This window comes from Eschrichtius robustus, chromosome 10 (genome assembly GCF_028021215.1).
Source record: "Eschrichtius robustus isolate mEscRob2 chromosome 10, mEscRob2.pri, whole genome shotgun sequence".
NCBI lineage: Eukaryota > Metazoa > Chordata > Mammalia > Artiodactyla > Eschrichtiidae > Eschrichtius > Eschrichtius robustus.
In genome coordinates, this window is record NC_090833.1 from 33668312 (window position 1) to 33686802 (window position 18491).

At 46.2% G+C, this 18491-nt stretch overlaps 1 protein-coding gene across 1 annotated transcript in view; it reads left to right on the plus strand.

The window, feature by feature from the left end:
- GABBR2 (gamma-aminobutyric acid type B receptor subunit 2) overlaps nucleotides 1-18491 on the plus strand; it is a 361415-nt gene that overhangs the window by 256742 nt on the left and 86182 nt on the right. The window contains exon 8 of the mRNA XM_068551919.1: nucleotides 7612-7672. Coding sequence (XP_068408020.1) covers nucleotides 7612-7672 — 61 coding nt within the window. The remainder of the gene's footprint in view (nucleotides 1-7611; nucleotides 7673-18491) is intronic.

Consider the following 18491-nt stretch of genomic DNA (forward strand, 5'->3'; position numbering starts at 1 on the left):
TTCTCTTATGCAAAGTCCAAAGTGGATGTTTCTGGTTGGCGGACAGCCTTTCTGCATGATTATTCATGGACCCAGGCTCCTTTGTCTCATGTCCCCACTGTTCCTTGGGCCTCAGAATTCACTGATAGATCCTGTGAATCTCGTTGGCAGATGGGGGAAGTGAGGGAGCATGAAGGGTCTTGTGGGAGGCTTTCATGGGCCAGACCTGGAATGACATGTGCCACTTCTGCCCACATTCCATTGGCTAGAAATGTCACATGGCCTCACCTAGGTATAAGGGAGGTAAGAAAATGCAGTCTAACCATGTGCCCAGGAGGAAAAGGAAATGGATTTGGTGAACAACTAACCAGTGTCTGGCACAATCAGAATATCACTTTTTCCATTATTTTATAACTTTTATAATATAATGTTCAAGTCTGCATAACCTAGATCAAGTCACCCCCTGATTAAAACCCTTCAGTGGCTCCCCTTGCATTCAGAATTAAGCCTGGCATCCTTGATAAACCTATAAGGTTCTGCATGACATTGCACCTGTCCACCTTGCCCATTCCACTCCATGGTCATCTTCCCCTCGATCACCACTTTCAGTTCCACTGCCGTTGTTTCAGCTCCTCCCACTTCCCAATCTCTTTCCTGCCTTGGGACCTTTGTACTTGCAATTCCTCTTCCCAGGAAGCTCTCCCCTCACTCTTAGCTAAGTCCTTCAGGTCTCAATGCAAATGCCACCTCCCCAGAAAAGCCCTCCTTGACCCCCAGTCTAATTCAGGTCTTGTAGTTCTTTCTTGCAGCACCCTGTTCTTTCCTTTATATCACTTATTGTAGTTTGCAATTATATATTTATCAGTGTATTTATTGTTTAATGTCTATACCTCCCACGAGACTGCAGGCTCCATGCACTCTAGGACCATGTGGATTTTGCTCACTCTAGCCGGTGCCTGCCTGGCATGTACCTGACACATGTTAGGTGCTCAACAGTGCTGATTGATTGAATGCATGTATCATAATATTTCATCATGCATCTATCACAGTTTACTTTGCTATTGACCTATTTCTTGGATATCTCATTCATTTCTGATATTTTGCTATTTTTTTAATTAATTTTTATTGGAGTATAGTTGTTTTACAATGTTGTGTTACTTTCTACTGTACTATTTTGTTTGCTATTTTAAACAAGCTTGACTCTTGTATCATAACTGGAAGAAAAGAGGGAGTTGGTCCTGCCTCTCTTGGGCCATCCATCTAGCCATCTCCTCTTGGTCCCCACTCCTCTCCACTTCACCAAGCCCTGCCTTTGACCTCCACTTCCTTTGTGGCTGGTCACCACTTGAACCCTATGGGTCATCTGATCACGGTCCCTCAGAAGGATACCCCTCCATTTAATGCCCACCAGCAGAAGGATGGCAGTGGGCAGGCCACACTTCCCTTGCTGCCCCTCCTTTTAACTCCCTGAAAACCAGCTGCTGAAGAACCAGTGGATACATCAAACTTTCCTCAAGACTTAGGTCCATCAAAAGCATTTTTATGTAAGAAATATTTTAAATAGTATACAAAATATAACTTGTCATACAGCCCAAGGGACATGCAGGAAAAAAAAAGAGTATTTTTCACCTTTGCAGAACATGTGGGTAGATGTACGCAATTGCTTGGTGTTTCTCTTTTATGTCCTGTCATCCCCTTGGGAAACAGAAAGCACCTTCTTCTTCAGGCTTACATGAAGAGGATCTGTAGTCCTTATGGAAAAATCTGACCAACAATGTAACCCCCAAATTTTCTCAAAATCCTCATTATTCATTTGAGACCAACGTTGTCATGGGAGAAGGGCTGGCAGCAGAACAGTCTCGGGTGGGCTTGGATCATCCATACAGATAGTGATGGGCCAGCCAGGGTCCCCCATCACCCTTCAGCTTCCATCTCCTTAGAGATTTCACTGCCTGTGTGACATGTCAGGACAGATCTTGTTTCCCCCACAGCATAACTCAAACACTCAGCTGAGCATACGTGCTCACATCTCCCAAAGACAGATATGACTGCCCAGAGACAAGAGTGCAGTTAGAGCCATAGTAAGGGCGGAATGCCTTCCCTAAATGCACCGTGATCGGCAGAGACTGTGTCCCTCAGTGGGCCCAGGGCTCCACAAGATTAGACTGAGCCAAGCGAGTCTACCCTCTGTGTAGCCTCCAGCTCCAGCCCGACATCAGATCATTTTCCAGGGCAGGGAGTCCCTTCCCTTTGAAAGAGACAGAAAAAATTTTCCAATGTAGGGCTTGACCTGTACAATTCATGAACTGTTGTTGGAATAAATTTCACTCATGCTTAGTAGTGAAACATTAAAGATAAACAATGAAAACAATTTTTCTAAGAGGAGGCCACTGAATCCTACTGACTGCTGGTATCCTTAGTGTACATTTTACTCTCCACTGATTTTTCTGGGGACATCAGGTGTAATTTTGCAAACTCGGATTACCTGGAGCATTATAAGAGTTAACCTTTGTGTGCGCCAACCCTGGGTTATGCCTTTTTCATAATTGTCTTCTTTAATTCTCACAAACAATCCTGAGAAGTAGGTATTTTTCTTCCTATTTTTCAAGTAGGAGAATTGATGCTCAGAAACACTCAATGACTGTCCGAGGTCACACTGATGGCAAATTTACTCTTGTCTGGCGAATGCAGCAACAAGTTTTTTTCCGTATGTTGTCCTATGTGTTCTGAAGATTCTTCTAAAAAAGAAAATTCAAATTTATCGCTCCCAATTCAACCTGAACTGTTAGTTTGGATCAGCTTTTAAGAAACAGATTGCTCTCCTTGACATCATAAACATCTCTTTCAGGAAAAAGAAAAATCCTTATAAATTATCCACTTGGGGTTTTACCTTCATTTTATTTGCATTCCAAATCTGCTCATTTCAGAGGGAGATTTAATACAGGGAACCGGCTACAAGTTTGTTGGAAGGGATGGAGGAGCAAATCAGGTAGGCGCTGTCACCAGAGAGAAGTGTTTACAGAAAATGGCCAAGCCCCTTGGGCTGCAGGAGCAATAAGAGGAATGGTGTTGCCATTGCCTCTGACATGCCTGAAGTGCTTTCTGTTTTCTTGACTGCATGCTGATTGGTAATGGATTCTAACTTCCGAGGAGGAGTGTATAAGTAAGTGACCACAGAACAGATTTGGAATGCAAATAAAATAATGGAGACGCAAGCACGCTGGCCTCTGAGGCTCCTGCCACTGCTGTTTCTGCCACTGTAGGGACCCCAGCACTGGCTACTGAGCAGTTATCCCAAACCCCACTGCACACACTGAGAGTGCAGGGCTGCTGGGGCCCATGGACACCTGCAGTCACTCAGCTCCTGCTGCTGCAACCAAAGCAGAAAAAAAAAAAAAAGCTTTTCCCTTCTGCACACTTTCTAATCCCCCATGAATGCTTCTCATTAGCAGAACCTAAATGGAAACCAGCTGGCAGGGGATTCTGGGAAGTATGGTTTCCAGGCTGTGGGCCCCTGCAACACAGAGGAGGACACAGAAGAGTGAGTGTGGACTGTGAACCAAAAGACAGATATCAGCCACCACCCCGGCCAGAGTTATCAAACTCCACTGCTTTGGAGTGTAATGCATCACATGGATTGGGCTCAAGTGGATGTAATCATCCTCGGTTACAGCCCTGGATCGCACACGGCAAAAGCTTAAGGAGAAAAAAAAAAAAAAAAAAACCTTAAGGAGAGTCACGCATTTATATATACATAAAGAATATGTGTGTGGGAGAAAAGCAAAAAGTAATCCCTGCTCAAGCTGGGGTTTTAGGAACCGAAGTCAGCCCAGCTCCCCTAGCTGAGATGCCAGGCCACAGCGAAACCAAAGAGTCTAGTTGCCGTGTGGGCCTCACTGGGAATCCATTGCCTCTGTTCCCACCGCCTTATCCCTCAGGCTCCTTCGGGTTGTGTAAAAGAGATAGTTCCAGTGATCTTTGATGGCAGGTGTCTTAGGCCAGTTTACCCACGAAACAGACTCTGAGACAAAGATTCACATACAGGAAGTTTATCAGGGAGGCTCTCAGGAACAAAACACGAAGGGAGGAAGCAAAGCAGGATCAGGCAGAGGGATGAGTTGAATTGGGCACAGCTGCAGTCACGGCCTCAGCCACCCCGTGGGGACCTCTGGAGCCCACGGTCCTTCACAGCTGTCCTGAATTGAGGCAAGGGGGCACAGACTACTGTGTCCCTTCACACTGACCACTGGATGTAGGCTGCCCCCAAGGAGGGACATAACCTTAACTGGCACCCTTTGGGCAACCCAACAGCAGCCAAGATGCTGAGGAAGTGAGTGTCTCCATCCTGAAGGGGGCATCTGGTCGCCTACCATGGTGCCCACCCCCCCAGGATGGTAGTAGTGGAAGGGAAGCGTCTGCTGCTCAGGCCACAGTGCTCAGCCACCTTGGCGATGAACTCTGAGCTGGCTAGAGAGAGGGTGTGACCACCACCCTAGCCTAAGCCTCTGTCACCTCACACCTGGATTACCAGCTGCCTAAGCCTCCCGGGTCTCTATTCCCATTTTCTGACAGCCAGAGCGATCTTCTCAAATCTTAAATCAGATCATATTGCTGCTTTGTTTAGCCCCCCACCCTCATGGCTCTTCACTGCACTTAGAATCCCCTCCAGAGCCCTGTCAGGGCCCCCAGGCCCCACCTACCTGCCCGCTCCCTCACTACGCTCCGCCTGCTGGCCCTTTCTGTTCTTTCCCACCTGAGGGCTTTTGTCCTGGCCTTTCCCTTTGCCTGGAGTAGCTGCTTCTTGCTGTGCAGGGCTCAGCTCTTATGTCACCTCTGCGGTGAGGTCTTTCCTGACCACACGGTAAATTCACTCCGCTTGTCCAGGCACTCCCTTTTGATTTTCTTCACAGCACTCTTCACTAGATGAAATCATCTCGTTCATTTTTTGGTGAACGTGTTTTGCCTGTCTCTCCTAATCAAATACAAAGCTTTCTGAGAGCAGGAATCAGCACCTAAAAGAGGACCGGCCCAGGGCAGGTAAATATTTATGGAATGTCGTGCTAACATCTGCTAACATGGAGGCCATCCATCAGGCAGAATTTCATGAAAATCGCCTGATTGGCTTATGACCTTCCTCGCTGGTGTCCAGTCCTATCGACGTTGGCTTGGCTGGGGTGGTAGTCCCCATCCAGTCAGCCACGCTCAAGGTTGCAGAGTTGGCGTCATCTACCCAACCCAAGAGATGCCGTGGTCACAACCTCAGGAAAGGATCACGTGTCAAATCCTCCTCAGAAGGGGGCTCCACAGAGCTTCTCCGCTCTTCCCTGGTGCAGAGCCTCGATATAGCCAGTAACCCATCTGCTTGTCCGTGTTAGTCTCAGTTACCACAGTCACAGGCCTCTCATCTTTCTCCCTTTAGCTGAACACACAGCGGCCCGTGTGGTTTGGGAACTCAGTCACTTGGGGGCTGATGTTTCTGAGTGGTGAAGCCACCTTGGATTAAGGCCCAACAGTTTACCCCTTTGCCAGCTGAAATCATGTGATGTTGAAAATCTCTTCTCAAAGATTGGAAAGCTTCCTGGTGCTTGAAATCTTTTTTATTTCAGCTCTCTGCTATTGAATGTGTTTAAATAAAAATTACTGGTGCCATTTACTGAATGCCTGTTGAAGACCAGGAGCTGTGCTAGGTCCCTAACTCAGGTGTTCAGGAACTTGCCCAAGGGGGCCCAGAACCCAGCTTTGTGATACTCAGGCGCTGGCCTCCTCCCACTGCAGTACCTGAAAAATTAAGGAGATAGGAGGAGCTACTGTGAGTAAAAATAGCTACTGTGAGAAAAGTAAAATATGACAGGTCTTACTTCAAAGATGAACTAATGAGTTTTATCTAAAAAGTAAAGGAGAAAGGAAAAAAACCCAAAAAGTAAAGGGAGATTCTTTCTCACCCCTGCCCTGTATTCCACTCCGGTATTATTCCATCCACTCTTTGAATACCATTCAATATATTTTTTTAATTTAACTAATAAAGATTCTGCAGAATTTGTCCACATTTTATGTCTAGAAGTCTTTGGAGTTCTTCAAAGCTTGGCAGGAGATGGGTGAATTAGTTAGATCTCCACTTTTGTCAAACAAAGAAATGTCCTGTGGACAATATCTGCATCTTTTCCGCCCGTGCAAAGTGGTCCGTTCGCATAAAAGTGATCCTTTGGAAGATGTTCTGTGTTTTTTAATCATCCCTAGAAATAAAATCGCAGCTCCTGTCTCACCTTACATTGAAGTGTTTTCACACTCCAGGGAATTGCTTACCGTCAACTGAATATAGAATTCGGTGGGCGTTAGTTTCAAACTGATACTACTTGCAGCCGTCTTCAGGATCTCAAAAAGGTGTCAAAGTGGCCTTAGAAGGTATTTCTCATTCTGAGAACAGGTTGAGTGATTCTCTTTGTTCCAAAAGCCTCAGGGCCTCAGACTTTGGATTTCCATCAAGGGAAGATAGGTACTTTCTGGCACTTTCTCTTGAGAATTGAATGGAATCTGTGGTATTGTCTTTGCTATTACCTGATGATGCAAGGGCGTAACTGCGCTCATAAAGCAGTGTACCTTTAAGACAATTTATTTTCCTAGTTTCACATTAATGGAAAGAAAGGAAGAAATTTATTTCTGGATCAGAAACAACATGCTGTAGTGAAATTGCATGGGCATTAAAATCAAACTCGGATTTGAATCCAGCAGCCTCACTTACAATGACCTTGGCATAACCTCCCTCAATCTCAGTTTCTTCATCTGTAAAATCAGGATCATCCTCCTTTCCACTCAAGCTTGTCATAAAGATTCATTGATATAACCTGCATCAATTTCCTTACATGGATGCAGAATTTTAGGTGGACCGTAAATAGGCAAGGAAAGACCACATCCCCTCTTTATGTTCCTGGTTTATTTAGCCCAGCATATGGAAACTGGGTATCAGCCAGCAAGGCAGATGCAGCAGATGATGCTGTCTTTAGCCCCCGGGGTCCCTAATGAGGGGTGCTCAGCTGCCTGTGACACTAGTCAGGTCTCACTGGCTCAAGAAGCTTAATTTTTTGCTGCCCCATAGCCCAGTTATATTTGGGACTGACGTCACCCCTCAGGAAGAACTTAACAAAAACATTCTCTGTCCTTAATAAGGAATACTAACGGACCTCTAGCCCCCTTCTGGTCCTGCAGCCAAACAACCTCGGCAAAGCCCCACACTTTTATGGGTGGGGCACGGGAGCAGAGGCAGGGCCAGGCTCCAAGCGCTTCTTCATCTCTTCCTCCATCTCTCCAACACCCTGGAAGACCTTGTCCTGGGATAACGCAGGGCACATGGGTGTTTAATAAATAGTCATGATGATAATGATGATGCATATCTGGGCTTTAATTTACATGTGTTGGTTCCATTATTGATTTTATGCTCCTCAAATTATCCAGATAAAGTCACAACCAGTTTAAAAACAATTAGTTTAATTTTGCATCCGTGGTCCAGCGGGAGTCTATTCTTTCTCCAATAATAATAATCACGTTGTACAATTAATGAATTTCAGTTGAGATCAGTAGTGTTTGGGCTAATATGGCATTTCTTCTTTGTTCTTCTTTGTTTTGTTTTCTATTTAGGGCCAAGTTGTGTTCCGGAACGGGGAGAGAATGGGGACCATTAAATTTACTCAATTTCAAGGTAGGCTTTTTGATGCTTATTCTTTCTAATTGATGAATTCTATATTCAAGGATGTTCTGTTTATGCAATAAAATACATCAAAAGAAATGAAAGTACGATGTTCCAGATAAGAGAAAGAGTCAATAGAAAACACTTCTCTATGAAAACATTAGCTTCAACTTATTTAGAATATTTTTTCTCAACTGCATTATTTCTCAGGCCTATTCAGCCTTTCCACATGACTCAGGCTTATTGAAAGTATGGGGCGTGGCAGTTAAGTCAATGCCAGTATTCTGAGGAATCTTGCATTGTTTTAGTTTTTGATTATAGAAATTTTCAAATAGACTCTAAAGTCGAGAGAATTGCGTAATGAACCCCATGTACCCATTACCCGGCTTCAACTGTTTTCACCATTTTGCCAATCTTGCTTTATCTTGACTCACTCCATCCCCCACCCCCTTTTTTTGCTGTAATGTTTTAAAGCAGCTCCCAGACATTATCTCATTTCAATCTATAAATACTGCAGTATGCAATTCTACTAGATAAGGACTTTTTAAAAACATGACAATACTATTATTGCACCTTAAACATTTAAGAAGTTTTAATATGCTTTATTCTGAGTCTATGTTGATTATCTAATTATCTCTAAAATGACTCTATAGTTGGTTTGTTGGGGAGCCCACACAAGGTCCACTCATTGCATCTGGTTGATGTGTCTCTTTAGTCCCTTTTTATTTATAATTGTCCCACACACACTATTTACAGACCGTTTGGTTTTTTAAGAAACCAGATCGTTTGTCAGACTTTTCTTCTGTCAGATTTGGAAGGGACCTCAGCAACCATTTAGACCACATTCCTCATGTGATGAGGAGGAAACGGAGGCCCAGAGAGGGACAGTGGCTTGTCAGAGCCCACAGGGCATCTGTGAGGAGCAGGGCTGGGCGTTCTGCCTGGAGGAACTTCGGTTCGGCCCGGTATGGTCATTAGCAGGGTTGTTAGCCAGAACCATGAGACGGACCTTTCATTAATGCAGTGTTTTTCAGTATCTGGATGTTTCTAGAAAATCCAGAAACAAGAGCAGAGCCTTCTGTGTCCACTCACTTTGAGCAGATCCCAGAGTCATCCAGGGGAAGGCAAGAAATGAAATCGAGTTATTCAGATTCATTCAGACAAATCCCAACCAGATGCAGATCAGCCAGGAGAGGTGTTCTCCGGTACTATGGCTCCATAATGCAATCTTGTAGATTTACCCATTTGTCTTCCTGTGGCAGGTAATTGAAATGCATGTCAGCTCTCTGGTGTGCACAAAAGATGTAATTTTAGGCAAACGTAATTATTTTCCCGTTTGTTAAGTCTTACTTCTTCATTGGCTGAACAAAGTAAGCATCTTGGCAAAAATACTTTTTTTTGAGTGATTGCAACTAAATTCTCTTGTCACATTTCCAGTTCTCAAATTATATCATTCTGGGAGAATATTTTGTAAATTATTGATTGGCCAATCACAGCTACAAATGCATGCCAATTTTATTGCCTTTTTTTTTTTCTGAATGTTAGGATTAGACACCAACTCCAGTGACTGGTTTTAGGCATTTATAAGGAAAGCAGTGTAGCAAACAGTAGTTCAGAGGTGGGTTTGAAACCACCTGAGCTCAAGTCACTGTGGAACATTAGGCAAGTGACTCACCTCTCTGAGCCTCGATGTCCTCATCTGTAAAATAGGGATATGATCCTTCCTACCTTCTCGGGATGTGGGAAGGACTAGGTGAGATAACACAGAGAAATGTGCATATATTTCTTGCTCAGCAAGTAGTAGCAATTATGATTAGCATTTAGTCAAAAATTATGATACTTTTCTGGGGCAAATCCACGTTTTCTTGGTGTGTTGAAACCCTCGGGTGCCTTTTTGTCTGCCTACTCTTATAGCTGCTCCCAACACTTAATGACATGTAGGGTGTCACATGTGGCAGGGCCTTAGAGATGATCTCATCCCACTGCTTCATGGTATAAGTGGAGAAACTGAGGCCCAGGGAAGGGAGGTGTTCCTCCCAGGGACACTCAGCTGGCTGGTGGCAGAGAAGTGACTGGACCTTGACTTTCCCCAAGTGCCAGCCTTTGCGTGTTCACATGTACACCTGTGCCTGAGTGTCCTCCCTTTGCCACTTCTGTGTCCAGCGTTTATTGACTGTCAGAGCTGGGCCTTGCACATACTCCTGTTTACATGTTTTTAAAACAGACATTGATCCTGTTGGCAGAGGGATGCTGTGCTGAGGGCATATTCTTATCAGCACAACAGTTAGTTTTCCAAATTCAGAGGGTCTCAGAGGTACCTTGCTGCCAAGATGGAGGGGCATTGTTATTGAGTGGCTGTCCAGGCTGGAAGGGCTCCTGGTTGTCATCTTATTTCAGAGGGGAAACTGAGGCTCAGACACGGAAAGGGACTTGCTGTGGGATAGCAAGTTCATTCCTTTCCTTCTCTGGGCTCATGGTTCACCTCCAAGAGAGGCTGGTCTTCTGTCTTCTGGGACCTTCCCGGAATTTACCCAGAGGATGGGCCTGCCCCCCACTTTGGGGTTACTAGATCCTAAATTGCCTCATGCCATTGACTTCGAAAAAGGCTTCTAAACGGGGTCACCATGCTGTTTTTTGCTGTGCCCTTCAAGCCCTCTCTCTCTCTCCCTCACCCGCTGCCCTCTTTTAAGACGGGATGGTGGAACAGCAGAGCTGACTCACAAACAGCCAGCCCCAGCAGTGGGGCTCCCTTTGCAGGGTCTGCTCCTGGACTTACACCCAGGCTTTCTCAGTGCTCGCTGGCAGGATCTTGGAAGTTGGCCCATTCCACCATCCCTCTGAAGACCATGAAAGATGCTTTTTTGGCTTCTTGTTTGTAAAGTTCCTGGTGCCTTCTAAACCCTTTTATCTGTAGTAGAGGAAGCATTTTGTAGGAGGCTCTGTTACCTTCTTTGTAAAACTAAAACACAAATTAGTTGGAAATGAGAGGCAGTTTGGAGAAGAAGACTAAAAGGGGAGCCAGGAATCCATGGTCCTGTTCTACTTTTTGATTCCAGAGTTGTAGGATTTGTATCACAAGAGCCTGGCACTCAGTAGACCCCTGGTACAGGTTTATTAAATTAATTTGGAGGCAAAAGACCTGGATTCAAGCCCTTGCTCTGAAGTTTACCAGCAGTGTGACCCTGGGCAAGTCACTTTATCTCCCTAAGCCTCAATTTCCTCCTCTGGAAAATGGGGTGACACTAATGCCAACCCTGCCTGTCCCCTGGGGCTGGGCCAAATGACATTTTGCTCTATAAACTCTGGGTGCTAGGAAGCTAGTCCCATTACTAGCATGCTACCTGGTTCCTGGCTGGCTCTTGGTAAATGTTTACTGAACTGGTGAGTGATCCGGCTCAAGGAAATTTGAGAGCATGCTCATTTACTCCTGGTTTCCAGTGGCTTGAGTTTCCAAAGGCAGAATGTCTGACAAACAGCAGTTAGTCTTGACAACAGAAATGTGAACTGAAGCTACTTCACGATGGTGGCCATTGTTGTTCCAGGCTGGAGAAATGACCTTTTTTGCAAACTTAGGAATGCTGGATAGACAGAACTACTCTAAAATAATGTGTCAGGGCTAGCCCCATGGTCCCTTTTGAGGCTGAGGCATTTTGTATCCAGAGAGGGTTTCAGAGCCCTAAACATGACCCTTCCTCACTCCCAGCTTCCCTCCATTTACTCTGTTTTCAAGGCTTCCCAGAGCCCTTACCTCCCAAAAGAACAATCCTAGGGGGTAGGTGTGGCAGATGCCATCAGCGTCCCACCTGTAGTCCCTGAGCATCCATGGTTCCAAACAAGCATCTTATTAAGAACACCTACACCTTTCACCCTGTGCAAGGAACAGGACAGATATTCAGGGAGTTAATGCTTCCAGGGCAGCCCTGAGCCAGGGATGGATGAGAAGTGGAGGATGAATCCCCCAGCGTCCTTTCCACTTGGGTGGAAACTCCCAAGAATTCCAAGGTATGTTCTGCTCTGTCTCCAGAGGTCCCCATGGGATTGAGCCTCACTTGGCCTCTCAGAAACCTGCTTATTAATGCACCTTGCCCTGGCTCCCTTGCCTTCTCTGTCTCACCTCCCCACACCCCTATCAGTGTGTTCAAGGATCACCTCCCAAATAAATTACATGCATTCTTACTCTTGGCTCAGGCACCCTTCTGAGGGACTCACCCATGGCAGTAGGTAAGGTAGGTATTAGCATCCCCTCGGACACACACCTTGGGTGCAGTGGACCTAACCCCCTTACAACTCCAAGTTCAGCACCCCTCCCCCATGCCATCACTGACTTGCACCAAACCACGTGTAGATGAGGATGAATGCTAGGGAATTGGCTTTTTTTTTTTTCCCCTTGAGAGAAAAAAAGAATCCATGTTACTAACGAAGTCTAAACATGGCTCAGAATTTGCAGCAGGAAAGGAAGTTGAGTGAAGCCGTGATTAAAGCCTTGTTTATGCTGTTCTTGGTGAAATCTCAGCATCTGCTGCTCTAACTCACCGTCCCTGCTTTCATTAGGCCTGTTTGTAAGAATCGCGGTGAATGATAATCTGCTTGAATTTGGACTGCTTCTGTGCAGCATAAAGGACTCAGACTTTGGAATTTTATACTTCGCCACCTGATTTGAAGGGATGGGGTCTTCCACCGCTCTAACAACATAATTGTCATTCAGAAGGTACCTAGTGAAGTGTAGGTTTGTCCTCCCCATTGGCACACATTAATTACCGTTTGGTCTTCGGGGTAACAGATACGGTTCTATGCAGTGCGCATTTCCTGAGCATCTGCCAGGCGCCTTACCAAGTCCTCTGGGGAAGCCAAGTTGAATAAGCCTCTGCCCCCGCCACTCCCCACAGGGGCTTCATAATCTCTCTGGCCAAGTGCCAGTGCCTATAAAAGCAGGAAGATAATTTCCCAGAACCTACTAGAAAATTTTTGGAGCTAGTTTGACTCTAGTTTGAGACTCTTAAGGCTGATTTTTAATATCCTTTTCCTTCTGTTAAGGCATATATTATAGCTCTCTTCACTAAGCCGTGGGTCTGGAAAGGCCAGTTTTTTGGACTGCCACTCGACTTGATGTTAAGAGTGGAGACATAGTCCACTAAACTGTAAGTTACACCAGAAGGGTTGTGGGTCAGCAGGAATGGAAGGGCACACGTGAATATAGGCTCTTTCAGGCTGGAAGTCTGACCCTGACCTTGATACCTCCCAGCCCCCATGATCCAGGGCTTACCTTTCAGGGAGCTCAAGGAAGATGGCTTGGAAGACAGAATTATTTAGCAGACCTTGTCTTTCATTGAGCCATAGATTCTCCATGTTGAAGGCAACCCTGACTTTCCTTTACAGCATTGCCTCTACTTGAATGCCTCCAGTGATGGCGAACTCACCTCCTCTCATGTGGAAAGTATGTGAGCTTCGAAGCAGACATGCCTAATCATTGCTAGCCAGACACTGTGGCTTAATCTCTCTGAGACATCATTTCAGCACTTTTTAATTTTATTTTTATTTTTTTGAAAGTAAGTTTAAAGACACTCTACATTAGCTTATTTTATTTATTTATTTATTTTGGCCGCGCCATGCAGCATGTGGGATCTTAGTTCCCCAACCAGGGATGGAACTCCTGCCCCCTGCATTGGAAGTGTGGAGTCCTAACCACTGGACTGCCAGGGAAGTCCCTCAGCACTTATTTTAAAATAGTGAAATGGGACTTCCCTGGCGGTCCAGTGGTTAAGACTCCGCACTTCCAATGCAGGGGACGCGGGTTCGATCCCTGGTCGGGGTACTAAGATCCCACATGCCGTGCACTGCAGCCAAAAAATTAAAAATAACATAAATAAAATAGTGAAATAAAAGGTGATTGTTTTCCTTGCTTGAGAGTGATGGTGAGACTCCAATGACATGAGGCTATGAATGAGCCTGGCTCAGTGACTAGGACAGAGAAGAGCTGTGACAGCTGTTGGCTTCCTGCTCCTCTCTTGGGCACTCTTCACAATGATACCAGATTTACCCCCTCCAGAATTTCTTGAGCAAAGTGCCATCTTACTTCCTCAGGACACACTTCACACTCCTCATTTCATGGAACGTTGTTATCACTGGTCCATGAAAGCCCCTCTTGTTTGTTTGTTTATACCTTTATTTCCCTCATATTCTCATATGCCACTCCTGCCTCTCCCCAAGAATGGCAAACATTCTAAGTGTTTAATGCAGATATTGTGTTTGTATGTGTCCTTGCTAAATGTGTATTGCTGTTTTGTGTGCATATTTTGAATTTGCATCGACATAACTGGATTACATACTTGTTCTGCTTTTTTTTCAAGCAAAAATTTGGGCTTTTGAAGTTTCACAACCGTCATTTCCTGGCACCTGCACGCCAGCACTTTGTTTTTAAGATACCTCCATGTTGCTGTGTCTACATCTAGGCTGTGGCTCTCACTGCTCACTCCATGGGATGTACGCCTCCACTCTCCCAGTGACAGCCACTCAGGTCACCTACAACTCCCTGTCTCCAAACATAATGAGTGTCCTTGTACATGTCCCCTTATGAACCCAGCTGGGTATTTCTTTAGGACAAATCCCCATGAGCTGAATTGTTGGGTCGGAAGGTGTGTCAACACCCAACATGCCTAAAATTTGCCAGACGGCTCTTGGGAATGCCCATACCCATCTCCACTCCCACCAGCGTGAGGAGTCCCGTGTCCCTACCTCCCACCCACAGTTGGTGTTTCCCAGCTCTCTCATTTTTTGCCAATCTAAAGATACAAAGTAATATTATACTGTGGTTTTGAATGTCATTTCTCTGGTTACTGATGAGTTTGGACATTTCTTCCTGTGCTTGTCCGCCATTTGTTAATTGTCGGTTCTGATCCTTTGACCACTTTTATTTTGAGGATATTGTCTTTTTCTTGGTGATTTGTAAGAGTTCCTTACATAATCTAGGTTTCAGTCCCTTGTTGGCTTTAGGCTTTGCAAACATCTTCTCCCATTCGGTTACTTGTCTCTAAACTTAAAGTCCCTGGTGAACGGAAGTTCTTAATTTTGATGTGCTATTTTTTTTTTCTTTCTTTTTTTGATCCTATGGTTTGGGCTTTTGAAGTTTCACAACGGTCATTTCCTGGCATCTGCCCGCCAGGTCCTAGCTGGGTACAGGGGGTACTGAGATGGGTAAGACACAGCCCCTCCCCTCAGGGAGCCCCCTGGTTCAGTGGGGAGCAGACACAGGACCCCAACTGAGTGTGATACGTCATTCAGAGGAGAGGTGCTCGGCTCCACCTGGCAGATTCTAGGAAAGCTACCTGGGAGAGGCGGCATCCAAGATGAATTCTAAAGAACCAGTGGGAGTTAGCCAAGAGGAAGAGAGAAAAGGTGTTCTAGGTGCAAATAGCTTATTGTATCTGTATGTGTTCTGTGTCCCCTTGGGTATTCAGCTTTTGCCCTGAGCCAGTTTGCCTATAAGTCACTGGACAGATCTACCCTTGGCAGGATTATTATACTCCTGGGGCATTTGGCCACTGTCCACCTAGTCTGTTAAAAGTCTCAAAACAAAGGTCAGTGAAGTTAACTTATTGAAAATGCGGCAGTGGCGTACTGTTTGTGGATAGAGACGAGTGTGAGGGAGAATCCAGGCCAAGGGAGCACAGTCGCTCTCTGCTTGATGATGCTGAGAGGTGCTGCTCAGACCTGTTTCCACCCAGTGGGAGGAGAGTGACCATCTAGGGCCTGTCCACAGGGGCAGGGTGGGTGAGGGGAGTGAAAAATCACTTCCTGGGGAATGGCTGGCCAGCTGGAGAAAAGCAGAATCAAGGCCCGAAATCAAAATCGCAGTGTTCCCATCTCTGAAGCACGGCCAGGAGCAGGAGTTGCTGTGATGTGTGGCCCCCAGGCGGAGCTAGGACTGTGAGGGCAAGTCTCGGAGAGCAGACTTTAGCTTGGAGTGAGGAAGACCCTTCAAAGCAGTTGCAGAATCATGGAACGAGAGCCGGAGGGCACAGAGATTTCCCCGTCTAGCCCACTTGTTTTATCAAGACCCAGGCAGAGGATGGCACTTCCCTGGGGCTCCTTACTGAGGAGATGGCAAAACCAAGACCCATTCCAGGGGCCCTGTCCTCCAGCCAGAGCTCTTTCCTTTCCCTGAGTCTGGGATTTTGTTAGGGAGTCCTAGAATGGAGTAATTTTATAGAATCTTTGATGTTCATTGAGCCAAGGTTGTCTTTTGTTTTACACCTCAGAGTTTTACATTTCTGTATGTTTGCAACAACAATTAAACTGTAAAAGACACGCATACTCCCCTCAATGCAGACCTAGAGTCAGTTGAGGAAGGATGAGCATTTGGGGGTGAGGGGAGTAGAGCCCAGGAAGCAGGGTGTGGGGACCAGCTGCAGCAGGAGGTTGGTGACCCTACACCCAGCTCTCCCACCCAGGGGTTGTGATACGGGAGGGAGGCAGGACCGCTCTGTGATTGAAGCAGTTCCCCAGCCCCGTCTCAAGGATGCTCTCAGGCCCACAGCCAGGGAGTATTTTCAGACTGGACTTTTTTGGCAGCCTAATTTTCACCAATAGGACTTATTTTCTTTATGTATCATCCAAATCCAAAGTTGGAAATAAAGAAAAAGAAAGAATGCACTTTTTTAAGAGAATCCTTTTTTTTCTTTTCTTTTTTTTTTTTTTTTGCACCACAACAAGGAACGAGTATTATTCTGCAGGAAAAGGGGCTCTTCGTTTTATAGTATTTTGAGCCTCTGAGAACAGAAAGTGTCAGTGTTGCAGGGTCCTTGGTCTAATCCAGTGGTTTTCAACTCTAGTTATGCGTTAGTCAACTTAGGGAACTTTTAAAAATATGGCCACCCAGGGTTCACTCCTCAACCCCCCAGAGGTTTTAATATAATGGATCCATGTTGGGACCCAGGCATCTGAATTTTCTAGAAATTCCCCAGGTGGCTCTAGTGCCTGGCCAGGACTGAGAACTATTCAAACCCCTGCGGTGCACTTTGTAGATGGAGAAACTGAGGCCCAGAGAAAGGGAATCATCTGTCCAAGGTCACACGATAAGTCAGTGGCAACCTACAGCAGGGCTAGCGGGGCAGGGAGGGTGGCCAGTGACAGACTCAACGCCACAGCCCCTCTCCCTCTGCTGCCCCCATGAATCCTCTTTCTAGTCTGTCCGCAAATCCCCTGTTCCGCAGTCTTCACGTCTGTATCCGAATAAGTGGTCGATGTTCTTTGCACAACAGAGTTACCAAGGAACCCAAGAGTTAAAAGTTGAAAGTGCCCACCTATCATGGTCACCACCTGGCTGGGCCATGGGTGAAAGGAAGAACACAGGGGACACCATCCTTCCCCTGCAGAGCCAGGAGGGGCCCTGGGCAAAGTGCAGGGAATGCGACCCTATGCTGCCTGGGACCTCAGAAACGAGACTTCAGGTTCCACTCAGGAACTGACCGGCTGGCAGGAATCATAAGGCTTGGGCACACCTAGGGCATGACTGCAACACAGCTTCTCACATATCACCCATGCCTTGAGCCCACAGCAGCTGGGGACGAACAGTACTCAGAGAAGCCTTCCTGGAAGAGGTGGATAGGGTTTGGACATGTTGGTTTGGTAGAGGAAGGGGAAAGCTACCTTCCAAGCAGAGGGACCATTGTGGGGAACAGTGGTAGTAAGAAAACACAGGGAGTGTTTGGGGACCTCACAAGTAGCTCACAGTTACTTTTGTCGTGACTCAAATAACTACAATTTATTGAACACTTACTGTGAGGCCCCAAGCCAGAAACTGCCTATAGTCTCCTCTTTAGTCCTCATAGGCACTCTGAAAGTTGAAATTTTACCGATACAGCCATCCACTCACAGGACACAGGCTAGAAGGGAAATATTACTGGCATATGGGAATAATTTTACCCACCCGGTAGGGCTGGGTGAGGCTGCAGTCACTAAATTACAAGGTCAGAGATTATGAATTATTTTTTAATCTTTGTAATTCTAGCCTTCAGCACAGAGCCTAGAACATAACAGGCACCCAATGTTTATTGAATGAATGAATGAAGTGATTAAACTAAGGGATTTAGTATAAACATCCTTCATCGCCCAGATGTCCAAGGTCAGCTTGGTCAAGGATGAGGACATAAGCTAAGCTTCCTCCACCTACGCTGCTGCTTTTGAGGGATTCTTTATTATGAAATACCTGGGCCTGGCACGCAGTAGGCTGTCAGTAAGTATGGGCTGAATGACCAGCAGCCCTGCTCAGTACGGGTGTGGAAAATGCTCTGAATTTAGAACTAGGGGAGTCAAGTTCAGTCACCCGCTTGGTCGCTGCCCAGCACTTGGCTCTGAGCCTTCACTTAACTGACATGAAGCTCCTCCCTCACCTGTAAACTGGGGTGAATTATGCCTGATTCAAGGTTTGCTATGGAACCCTGAATGCAGGAATGTGTGAAACCCCCCGCCCCACCCAGCCTCCAAGCACTGCCCCCAGGGAGAGATTATGGCAGTTACGGTCATCGCAGGAAGCAGTGCCATGAGATGGACGGCACAGCGGGTGTATGAGTCAGAGGGGCGGGCTGTGTGGCTGGGGGCGTGGTGAGTTGCCAGCCATACCACCTCCTGGCTCCTGATGATTTATTCCGGTCAGCCTGCATATTTCATGTGCTGCCTCCCCACACCAAATAAATAAATCAGGGCCTCCTCCTCTGAGCACTAGGAGCTGATTATGGCTGAGACTTCAAAAGGCCAGAGCAGGGATGCTGGAGCTCCCAGCAGAGTCTGCTGATGTGACATTTAGGAGCTGGGTGACCCCCGCAAGTGACAGACG